General features: G+C 52.9%; 5 protein-coding genes across 5 annotated transcripts; 2 read left to right on the top strand and 3 right to left on the bottom strand.

Moving 5' to 3' along the window:
- Positions 1 to 246: 246 nt before the first annotated feature.
- Positions 247 to 1,994, bottom strand: COCCADRAFT_98897 (uncharacterized protein; the record flags this gene model as incomplete). The annotated part of the gene is made up of 3 exons (XM_007715143.1): positions 247 to 384; positions 440 to 1,319; positions 1,369 to 1,994. The coding sequence occupies 3 exons, from the start codon at positions 1,992 to 1,994 to the stop codon at positions 247 to 249; spliced, it is 1,644 nt and encodes a 547-aa protein (XP_007713333.1).
- Positions 1,995 to 2,202: 208 nt separating this feature from the next.
- On the top strand, positions 2,203 to 3,103 carry COCCADRAFT_37679 (uncharacterized protein; the record flags this gene model as incomplete). Its single annotated transcript, XM_007715144.1, has 4 exons — positions 2,203 to 2,233; positions 2,295 to 2,746; positions 2,801 to 3,023; positions 3,081 to 3,103. The coding sequence occupies 4 exons, from the start codon at positions 2,203 to 2,205 to the stop codon at positions 3,101 to 3,103; spliced, it is 729 nt and encodes a 242-aa protein (XP_007713334.1).
- An 899-nt stretch (positions 3,104 to 4,002) lies between these two features.
- On the bottom strand, positions 4,003 to 5,447 carry COCCADRAFT_98904 (uncharacterized protein; the record flags this gene model as incomplete). The annotated part of the gene is made up of 5 exons (XM_007715145.1): positions 4,003 to 4,081; positions 4,154 to 4,421; positions 4,484 to 5,047; positions 5,173 to 5,334; positions 5,405 to 5,447. The coding sequence occupies 5 exons, from the start codon at positions 5,445 to 5,447 to the stop codon at positions 4,003 to 4,005; spliced, it is 1,116 nt and encodes a 371-aa protein (XP_007713335.1).
- Positions 5,448 to 6,464: 1,017 nt separating this feature from the next.
- On the top strand, positions 6,465 to 7,003 carry COCCADRAFT_27107 (uncharacterized protein; the record flags this gene model as incomplete). The annotated part of the gene is made up of 2 exons (XM_007715130.1): positions 6,465 to 6,529; positions 6,733 to 7,003. 2 exons carry the CDS (start codon positions 6,465 to 6,467, stop codon positions 7,001 to 7,003), a joined length of 336 nt encoding a protein of 111 aa, XP_007713320.1.
- Positions 7,004 to 7,650: 647 nt separating this feature from the next.
- On the bottom strand, positions 7,651 to 10,726 carry COCCADRAFT_98911 (uncharacterized protein; the record flags this gene model as incomplete). Its single annotated transcript, XM_007715146.1, has 5 exons — positions 7,651 to 7,785; positions 7,839 to 8,288; positions 8,337 to 10,172; positions 10,228 to 10,469; positions 10,678 to 10,726. The coding sequence occupies 5 exons, from the start codon at positions 10,724 to 10,726 to the stop codon at positions 7,651 to 7,653; spliced, it is 2,712 nt and encodes a 903-aa protein (XP_007713336.1).
- Between the last annotated feature and the right edge of the window lie 398 nt (positions 10,727 to 11,124).

The following is an 11,124-nucleotide window of genomic DNA, read 5'->3' on the forward strand; positions in this document are numbered from 1 at the left end:
AGCATGTACCCAACAAGCAATACCTGCACTGCAAGGGTTGAATAACTGTCTGGTATTACGGTATTCTCTGCATGTCATTTATAGGCAGAAGAAGAAGAAGAAGAAGAAGAAGAAGAAGAAGAAGAAGAGAGACAAGCGATAAACAACATCCAATCATTCAAAAGACATGTCACGCAAAGAAACAATGTCCTGGCAAACAGAGGGTATCATTCTTCTCCTGCTAAACCAACCTGTCTAGTCTGTCCATCACCTCGCCTCAATGACATGTGTAAGAAGCTGACCCAAGGGGTTTAGCCCCTCGTCTGCCGTCAAAATGCGCTTTGGTATCTCGAATTCGACTTCTGGCTCCTTCTTGAGATCGCGGTCTAGTTCAACGTCGAGGAGCTACAAGGGCTGTCAGTATCGAGCATATCACAAAAGACAAAACCATAAGACTTACTGCAGTGTAGGAATGATCCAAAAAGTCCTCTAGGTTGTATGATCGTTTTGTAAATTGCTCAGAGATAATCTTGGCGAGTGTAGCAACATTGGGGTGGTAATGCGATTGCAGAGCTACCAACTCCCATACGCTGCTCTCAATAGCATTGGTCAGAAAAGGGTCCGCTTCATCCATATCAAACGGGTCATCCATGCCCTCTGCTTCCACCTCCTCCTTGAGTTCCGGATCCCGAATCTCGCGGTGCATCATAAATGTACACGCAGGATGGCGTTTGAACATGTTGTACACCCAGGGTATTACAACCACAATACCCGCTGGCGGTCCGTGGAGCGCCAAGCGCGACAGACGCTTGATGAAGCTTGCGACCAGAGTAGCGGGCAAGTGCGACGAGGACATGAAGGTATCGAGGAGGCGGAAGAAGCGTGATCGGTGCTTCGAGTGTAGGAGACCGTCATCAAGAAGCGAGTAGAGTTTGTAATAAAAGGATGGGTAATCGAGGTTCTTCTCTGAGATAAGGTAGTAGATTCCTGACAGTGCAAGTAGCGATGTTGCACCGCCCACGTTGTACGAGTCGGTCAAAAAGTCTGACAAGATTTCAGGCTGCTGGAACCAAGGCGCAATCTGGTAGGAGAAGGTGGTCAAGATAGTTTTTCGCTGCTCCTTTGAGAGCCCTGTGCGCATCGTCGCCAACCACGCTGCTTGGGCCTTCTCCTTGTATGCCTGAAGAGATGGAATTGGGCTCTTTCCTTGTACCTCGACGTAAAAATTCTGAATCTCGGCTTTGGATTTGGGGACTTGGTCGAGGGTGGAGAGTAGGGACATGCTGTTTGCCGCTACGAGTTGCTGGGTGGTAATGTCCAGGTCTTCGTCAAGTGTTTTTCTGAGTATGTTAATACGTGGTCTTCACGTTCAGGCATGTATGCACTCACTTGATAGTTTGGAATGTCTGATATCGAATATCATCAAACTGCTTGAGGTACTTCTCCGCAAACTCCTCGCGGTTTAAGTCGTCTAAGGGGAGGTGTAGTAGAACTTCGACAAGACGAGGCAAAGGGCCGTTCTTGACCTTGTAATCTTTCTGCGACTTTGCCTCCTCCTTGACCAATCGCATCAGCAGTGTCAAGGCTACCGACTGCTTTGGAGGGTGCTCGCTGCGGAGGAAGTCGTCTAGAAGCATATTACAGAGCTCCCGGTAGCGCTCCTTGAGCCATGATACAATAACACCCTCTGCCTCGCTCATACCCTTGCTCTTCACCATGTCGCCCGTGACGAGCAACCGCGAGAAGACTCGGCATAGTGCAACAGCTGCCAGTATTGGGCCCTCATTCTCGGCGTCTGACTGCTTGGCTCGCTGCAAAAGAGTGGCAATGTTGTTGTAGTGCTTTCGCGACTCGAGAATCTGGGCTTCGAGCTGTACGATTTCGGATTGTAGGTCGTCGCCGTCTTCGCTGGAGGACTTGCGCCGGCTCTTCGACTTGGATTCGCTGCGCTCTAGCTTGCTTGGGTCCCTTTTTCTCTTGACCCCAGACATTGTCGCAGATTTTGTACCCGCCATCTTCGTCTGAAGCTCGCTGCTTCGCGTGGTGTGGAATGACGTGCAGGCGCAAAAAAGTTGTCGATGCCAAAAAGTCAGGCCCCGGCCGGGCGAAGTTCGGTTAGCGCATCGGCGTCGGTGCTTGGCTCAGGTTTGGTACGCAACATCACGAAAAGCTAGCTCTCGACGACGACCAGCACCCCCAACTGCACCCCCTCATCAGACAGCCATGGCCTCACGTCTTGCAAGGAGCGCGGTCGGTGAGTAGCAGCGTTCCGATGAAGATGCGATGCCATTGACCCCATTGCTCACGCACAACAGGCGCCGCCCGTCTCCGCCCATCGCTTCCTCTCCGCGCCCTGCCCTCGATGGGCATGCAGGCCCGCTACAACTCCAACCTGCCCCAGGAGGACCCCAAGAAGAAGGCCCAGACCCTCCTCGACTCGATACCCGTTCCCGGCAACAGCCCCCTCACCAAGGCTGCCGTGCTCTCTGCCGGAGCCGGTCTCTCGGTCGCCGCCATCAGCAACGAGCTCTACGTCGTCAACGAGGAGTCCATTGTCGCTCTCTCTCTGCTCACCATCTTCTGGGCCGTTGCCAAGTACGCCGGACCTGCGTGGGGCGACTATGCGCAGCAGCAGTTGGACAAGATCTCGGGTATCTTGAACTCTGCTCGCCAGGACCACACCGCAGCCGTCAAGCAGCGCATTGAGAGCGTTCAGGACCTCAGCAGCGTCATTGAGGTCACCAAGACCCTCTTCGAGGTTTCTAAGGTGCGCTGGTTCCGTTTGGGAGATGGAGGGGTATCAGACTGACCATTTTCACAGGAGACCGCCCAACTCGAGGCCCAGGCTTTCGAGCTCGAGCAGAAGACTGCCATCGCCGCCGAGGCCAAGTCTGTCCTCGACTCGTGGGTCCGCTACGAGGGCCAGGTCAAGCAGAGGCAGCAGCGCGAGCTTGCCGAGTCCATCATTGCCAAGATTGAGAAGGAGCTCGAGAACCCCAAGACTCTCAAGCAGATTCTTGACCAGAGCGTCACTGACGTTGAGAGTGCGTTTTGAACCAAAAGTATAGATTCTTGTGTCACATGCTAATGATAATATGTAGGGATTGTCTCGCAAAAGGCATAAGCGACCTAGCGCATCGAGCAGCCAAGTATATCAAATGTTAGACCAATATGTGCAATAGTCGGACTCATTCAATGTAGAGTACCCTAGGCTGGGGAAATGGCCCAATAAATCTGATTGCGTCTTGAATGCCTATGCCCACTTTTGATTGTTTGTGTGTCTTTTTCGGAGATGAGCGATGGGGTTGATTGAATCTTGGTCAAAGTTCCTCTGGGTGGGGCTTTGCTAGTCTTCTTGTAACCTAAACGTTTGATTGACTGACTTGACTACTACCCCATTACCACTAAAACATTACCACACAATGATAGGCAATTCCCACGCGATCCAAACACATGCACAAGCCAGGCATTATTCACATCCATATCAGATAATAGCCAACAGATTCCGAGAAGAAGAAGAGGAGGGGGAGGGGGGGAGGATAATATGACCACAAGCTGTCAAGAGCGGGAAGGGGGGAGACCAGTTCACCGTACCCGCACCAGAAATGAGCAACTCCAAGCCATGCCAAGTCTGCTGCTGCCATGCCCAAACGACAAAACCCCTCTCTTTCTTGTTCTCTGTACCCCCTTATTTCAAGGTATGACGAGGTTGTACAAGTCAAGTGCAAGGGGAGGGGGAAGAGTGATACATGTTAACCAATCGATTGATGCCTTGTAGATTGGTGGTATTATAGCAGAGAAAAGGGGGGGGGGATATGTATTTTGAGTGGGTTTAGGTCGCGGGAGAGAGAGAGAGAGAGAGAGAGAGAGAAAGGGAGCAGGTAAACAATAAAAAATAGTAGTAGTAGTAGAAGAAGAAGAAGCAGACTACGACAAGGCCAATAAAGGTTGTGGTAAGAGAAAGGGTATCGTTGGAATGTGATATGGTAAAGGGAGCGGGCGCGAGAATAGGTAGCAGCCAAGCTACGGCCACCAGCCCATTCTCTTGTAGCTCTCAATGACCTCCTCGACCTTCTCCCTCGTGCACTTCTCCACGTTGTATCTGGTGTGGTGTTAGTATGTTGTTGGGTTACTACTCATTTGGCAGCTACGCCAAGGTGGGGGGGTAGCTTACTTGAACCCGGTTTCTTTCTCGAACAGGCTACCATCCATGCACAGATCCGCGTCTTTAAGCAGCTCCTTTTCCATATAAGGCGTCAGCGGTGTAGATTGGCTGATCCCAGCCTTTGACTGCAGCTCTGCCCAGGGGTCTAGTGTTTCTTCGTTGACCTCGTCGACGACATGGTCGAGGTTTAGTCGTGCAAAGGCGGAGATGAGGGTGCCGTGGAAGCCAGTCTTGATGTTGAAAATCTCGCCCATGAACTCGGCCGTGTGTTTTTGTGCTACAAGTATTGTGAGTAATGGAGACCAAGGTAGAGCACAAGCACCAAGGAGTGAAACGTACACGTATTTCCATGGTCCACAATGTTGAAAATGGGTGGCGGTCGGCGGGCGGGCGGTCCCTTGACATACCACTGCGCACCATGCCACAGAGCCCTTGTGGCGTCCTCAATATGCACCAAGTTTGTCTTCATGTCTTCCTTCCAGAGGAAGCGCATCTCCTTGCCCATGCTCTGGTATACTCTCGCCATGCACAGCGCCGTGCTGAAAAACTTGCTCGTGTAGGGGCCATAGACGTGAGCCATGCGCATAATCATGAGGTTCAAGCCCTCAATCTTGGCCAGGTCCTCCTCGCCCTTGAGCTTCCACTTTGCCAGATTTGACCAGGGTTTCGTCTTGTCAGTCTCCTTGTGGGGTATGTTCTCTGGCTTGTAGACCATGCCGGTACTCAGCTCAACGAAGCATTTTACTTTGCGCTTTGCAGCCTCGCGGCCAATGTTCATGGAGAGGCCATAGGAGCGGAGTTCATAAACTTTTTCCTCCTGAGAGAAGCGTGTCTCGCCACCGCAGTTGAATACATAGTCGAACTCACCACCACCCTCACGATCGAATATTCGGGGTAGGGATCCTGGAGGGACAAGTGTCAGTCTCGAATTGCCTTGTGGTCAGCATGTTTTGAAGGGGGAGGGGTGAGGATTGTGCGTATGTCTGTGTCATGGATAGTTGTGTAGGTGGTGAGCAAGGGATACGCACGTTCTTGTGCCGCGTCCGCCTGGATGAAGCGCTCCCTCGAGCAGGCGTCCTTGAACTCTGGGGCCAGCCACGCCAACTCTGGCAGATGTTTGTCGACGATGCGTAATTCGGAAGCGAGGTTGTTGTCGTAGATGTACTTGCATAGGTGTCGTCCGGTATAGCCTGGAACGGGTTTGTTAGTCCTCTCGCGTCTTATCTCTGGCCGTGGGCGTGGCAGCGAGGGCAGCGTTACCGAGTCCGCCTATTATGAGGACCGCAGGCTTGTCTGAGGCCATGGTGTGCGTCGCGTCAGGGTTCGATCTACGCAGACTGAGTGCGCAACGAGATCGCTAGGAGAATTTGGGGCGACGCAGTGGGCGGATGGTGTCTTGTAATGTCAAATTCGGGGGTTGCGGGTCGCGCTCAATGCTCAACGCTCAGACCCCAGACGTGTGGTTGCACGAGACGGGCTGACAAAGGGAGAAGGGTGGCGTGTGTGTAGGCACGGGCGAGGCCTTTGGTTGCTCTCGTATGCGTAGGCAGCGGGCCGGCGTGGGCTTGGGCTGTGCGGTGCGGTGCGGTGCGGTGCAGTCTTCGCAATGGCGGGCGTGGGTTTGGGACGAGAAGACTAGTGAGTGGCTTCCCACCAAGAGACAGAGGCTCAAAAGTGTAGGGTATCGCGGCACGACGATGTCATATAATCCTGGCCCAATCTAGCCGACTCATTGACCTGCAGCACGAGGCAGTCAGGCCGACAATGGGGAGCAGCAATTCTCTTGGTACCAGAAGCCGTCCAGGAGTCTCTTCGTATCGAAAAAAAGGGACATGGTTCTCTCCCCGCCTGCTCCCTCCCTTCCCCCGATCTCACGCCGTAGTCGGGCACTCGTCGCCCGGCCAAACCAAAGCACACACATATACACACAGACATACACACACACACACATGAACGACTGGTACTGGCCCCGTCAGCGGACCGAGATTAGCCTGGCCATGGTTCATTGATGCTGTGGTTTTGCAACGGCACCTGTGTTGGCCGAGAGACATCTGGGGCTGGGGGAATGGTTCAAGAGTAGTACTAGGTAGGTCACGTCACATCACGGCGCCTTGACAGGATGACGTTTGCCCTTGGCTCTTGAGGGGTGGGAGTGTGCAAGCAGAGGCGGTTGCGGCGGGAGATGAACAGCAGTCAGGCGGGCGGTGAAGGGCGTGTCGGCGCGCTCCCGCAGTGCTGAAGCACACGTCTAGCAACAAACCTTGGGTCTCATGACAGCCCAAAGTGGGGAGGCGTCTCAGGGGCAGGTTCCGTTGCTGAAATGCTGGAGTCGTTGGGCTTCTACCAGGCCGGCCCTTGCAAAAAGAAACCTACTGGCAGCACCCAGTAAGTAGACCCGACAAGCCTTGCAACGGCCACTTTCTCCAGATGTCAGGCTGGGCAAGCAACCGTTCGCACCAGTCAGGGCTGCAAAAAAAGCAAATCACTGTGGAGCCGCTATGTTATGCATCTCTTCGCCTTTGCTCTCGGGCGTCTGGGGCGCGTCCCTATAGTTCAACGTCGGAACGTGCTTGCATGGTCAACACCAGGCTTGCCTCCGCGGAGCCTGCACACATGCACGCAATGCTCAGAGACAATCAAGCACACACACACACACACACACACACCCGCCCACGTCCGCCACAACCCACGGCCACTCTTGGTGGGGCCATTGCGGCGGCGCCTCTTGATCCCAATCCAGCCTTCATGACTCTGGCCCGCCCAGGTACCAGTCACACTGCAAGATTGCATGAGCCCATGCATTGGGTTGGGGAGCCACCGCCAACGGCTGGTGACGCCATCCCCAAGCCCGTCGGCTAGTTTGCACATATACAGGTAGGTACTTACGTGTACATGTGTATACTATAGACATATATATATGTAAGCATTGTACTCTCTATTCACTCTTGCACAAAAAAAAAAAGGCTACGCCCTGCAATCGTCCCATTTCCATCCAACGCACACTTTCCAGGTCCCTCCGCCAGATGCCACTGTTTCATGCCTGGGCAGCATCGTCGGTGTCGACAAGCAAGAACGGCTGTTCATGCACGGAAGCTGCAGCCCGTTATGATCGACCCGCACTTGCATAATGCACGCCTTCCATTACACAAAGCACATCATCTCTGCTCAAAGCATATTACTATACCGTACTTAGCTTGCTGCTGTCAATATTTCCTTTTCGTAGCCATGCAAAATAACTAGTCGCCTAAATCATATGATAAAATAAACTCGCAAACCATGCCTGCTGAAACCCTGCCTGCCTGCCCGCCCTGCCTGCATACTCGACCTACACAAGAGAGATGCCATGCTTTTTTGTGTGTGTACCCTTCACACTTCACCCCTTGTCCCATCAACCCCCCATTCATGCTATATGTTATGTATATAACCCCCCTCATGCTGCCCACCCCTTCCCCCCAACAAAAATGCACATAGACGAATCAAAAAAAAAGCCTCTTGCATGTTTTCCCTTAAAACTCCCAGTTCTCGTCCACGGACTTGATGGCCCAGTCAAACTTTTCACGCAACGTCTTGGAGAAGAAGCGCTCAATCGGCACATCAAACTTCTTGGAAAACACCACAGTAAGACGTGGGTCAATGTAGTTCTGCACCCTGTCAGCAATCGCTTCCTAGATACCCGTCCAACCAGGCCACTTACAATCTTCGACGTGCCCAGGGCAACCTCCTTGTTGCCCTCCTTGTCTTCCATCTGGATCTTCATATTCTCAATGCGCTGGTGGAGCTTGTCGATGTTGCCCTCGAGCTTCTCAATCGTCGGACCCTTGCCCTCGGCCTCAACCTTGCCCGTCTTGTTCTCCTTCTTGTACTTTGCCGCAAGCTCATCCGCCTTTTCAAGACGCTCCTCCAGCTCCTTGGGCTTCATCTCCTTTTCTCCTTCGGCCTTGAGCTTCTCGTTGTCCTTTTCGAACTTCTTGATGATCTTCTGGCGCAGTTCCTCGACCTCGGCATCCTGATGCGCCTTGACCCACTCCATGTCGAGATCCTCGGGCCGTTCGAAAAACTCGGCTCCCTTCTTCTTCTTGATCTTGGGGTCAACGTCAATCATCATCATCTTGGTTCTCCACACTTGATAACGAAGTCCATTAATCTACCCCTGTTAGCATGGCCTTCAACGAACTGCACAAACCAAACTCACCTTTTCAGTCATCTTCTCAATCGAGTTGGCGTGGTTGGCAGCAACGGTACGCTTGTGGTTACAGAGAATTGCAACTTCACGGTTTGCATCGTTGTACGCCTTCACCTTCTCCTGGATAGTACCGGTAGGCTTCATCTCCTTCAGCAGCCTAGCCATAGTATACGACGCATTGTAGGTACGGAAGACCTTGGCAGTAAGACCGGGCATGTAGCTGGTCAGATGCTTGTTGAGCGCCGAAGTCGTCAAGCGATCAAAAATGTCATCACCAGTCGTCTTGGGCTCCTTCTTGAACAGTTTCAAATTCTTGAAGACCTGCGGATCCACCTTGACTTCGTCGTAGAACCGAATACTGTCCTTACCCAGAAAGTCGAAAATGACCGTCTCCGGAGGCCTCAGAGTGATGTGCTGAAACTTGAGCGAGCAGCAGCCTACCGTATCCGCCTCATCTTCTCCTTTTTCGTTACCAGCACGAAGAGCGAACTGATCGATAAGGTAAATGGCAGTAGCACGTTGCCGATCGGCCATCATCTTGGAATTCAAGTCCTTGCGGTAATCCTTGCGAATACGGTCAATGTGCTTCTTGAGCTCTCGGGCCTTTTCAAACTTCTTGAAGTCACTCTGACCCTTGATATCCGAGTTGGCGGCAAGCATGACATACTTGTAGGCACCGTTGATGTTTTCTTGCCACATGGCGAGCCATGTACCCTCGTGGTCATGTTTGACCTCCTTCCAACGATGGCCCGCAGGCGGCTCAGGAACTTTGGCCTTCTCGCCAATGTTGATGGTGATTTGCTCGGGCATGACACGCTTCTTGACACGACCTGTCTTGGGATGCTCACCACGACCACGGAACAGGCCCGGCGGTTCGACGCGGAAGTTGCCGACCTTTTGTTTACGACCGTCCCACATGCAGTACATGTACGGCGCCTCCGCAGCCTCCCTCTCGGCCTTGAGCGCCTTCTTCTCTGCCGCCGAGAGAGCCTTCTTTTTCGCGCGCTCAGAATCAAACCATTCGAAGATGGGCTTGAAGTCACACTTCTCAAACTTCTTGATCTTGACAGTGTTTCCGTTCTTGTCTTTGCCATGTCCCGTCTTGTCTAGGATGGCAGTGAAGTCCTCAAAGAAGTTCTTGTTGAAGGTTGGGTTTTCGACGTTATGCGTCGAGTTAAGCATACTTCCGTAGAAAGTAGCCACCTCTTCGGCATCCTTGTGCAGAGTGACAGGCACGCCATCGTAGACCAGTTTGACATGCTTGGGCAGTGGCTCGTACTCGGGAGGAAAGACAACACCAGAGTGCTCGAGTGTTTCCCATTTCCTGGTGCCGTCGCTCTTGCCTGGATCTTCCCACCAGCGATATTCGTCCTCTTCGTCTTCAGCCTGCTGATCCTCCTCAGTCTCCTTCTTCACCTTGCCTTTGCCCTTCGCTGGTGCCGCGGCGGCAGCCTTTGCCTTGGTAGTCTTTGAAGCGGACTTCTTGGCGAGTGGCGCATCTGAGTCAGACTCCTCTTTCTTGACGCCATTCGTCTTCTTTGCTGGGGCCTTTTTCTTTGCAAGAGGGACGTCGTCCTCGCTGTCGCTTTCTGCTTTTTGTTTGCGCTTTGGGGGTGCCTTTTCCTTGTTACGCATGGCCTTTGCCTCCTTTGCAGCAGCTTTCTCAATCGACTCTTTTTTCTTGGTGAGCTTCGTGGCTAGAGGCACGTCAGAGTCTGCCGACTCTCCAATTTGCTCCGCGCTCGCCTTCGGAAGTACCCTAGCCTTGAGAGGCACGTCGCTGAGTTCCGAATCGGAATCGTCTTTGACTAGCTTCACCTGCTGTGATGTCCGCCGCCGCTTGCTCTGCTGAATAGTTAGCTTAACAAAATGTACGTACACTTCGCGCAAAGAGACGCACCAGAGGCTTGTCATCGTCTTCCGAATTGCTTGCGTCCTTGTATGATTTGCCGTTCGCTGCGCTGGTGCGCGCCTTGCGCTTTCCGTTGACGTTGCCATTCGTCTCCGGCGCATCGACATCCATCTTACTGTCATCGATGGGTCCCATGCGAATAGAGATGCCGGGTTCGACATGTCCATTTGAAGGTGCTTCCGCATTCATCCTCTTGTCTTCCTCGTCGGTGATGCGCTCCGATGACTTTACTGTAAGACAAATATGTTAGCCTTCTCCAGTCTTTTATTCAAAGCGTGAAAAATACGTCGGACGAGGGTAAAACGAACACAGTCGAGGAGGTGGAGTGAAGATGGTGAGGTTGGGTGGTGAAAAGAGCGGAATTCAACAAGGGCGATCGGCGCGTGAGAATGAGATAGCCGTAGCGCGTGCAAAAAGTACTATCGTAGACGAACTCACCTTGATCGTTCCCTCGCACAAGAGGAGTATCGTCGCCGGAAGATGACATGTTGTCCACGATCGGCGCGTGCTTAACTTGCAGGCGATAGAAAACAGATCGTGGGACTGCAGCAAGGTTTGGCGCAGACCGAGTCGACCGTGCGGAAGCAGTGGAGGCGGCCCTGTACAAGGGTGGGAATAGCGGAAGAACGCGTGCCTTGCAGCGGCAGACTCGCAGTACGATTGAGGCGATGGTGGCGGAGGTGAGATGAATGGTAGCAGGACGTGGGTGATAGATGAACGGAAAAAGAGGAATGCTGAGTTTAAGTGAAGCGCAGCCCCAAGGAGCCACCACTTGTGCTCACTACTAAGTCCACCAACGCACGGTCGTTCGGCCTTCACCAAACCTGGGTCAGCAACTCTTCGCAACAAATTGCCCGACGTCATGAGCTGATCAGCCAACGCATT

Source organism: Bipolaris zeicola, assembly GCF_000523435.1.
Source record: "Bipolaris zeicola 26-R-13 unplaced genomic scaffold scaffold_98, whole genome shotgun sequence".
Taxonomy (NCBI): Eukaryota; Fungi; Ascomycota; class Dothideomycetes; order Pleosporales; family Pleosporaceae; genus Bipolaris; species Bipolaris zeicola.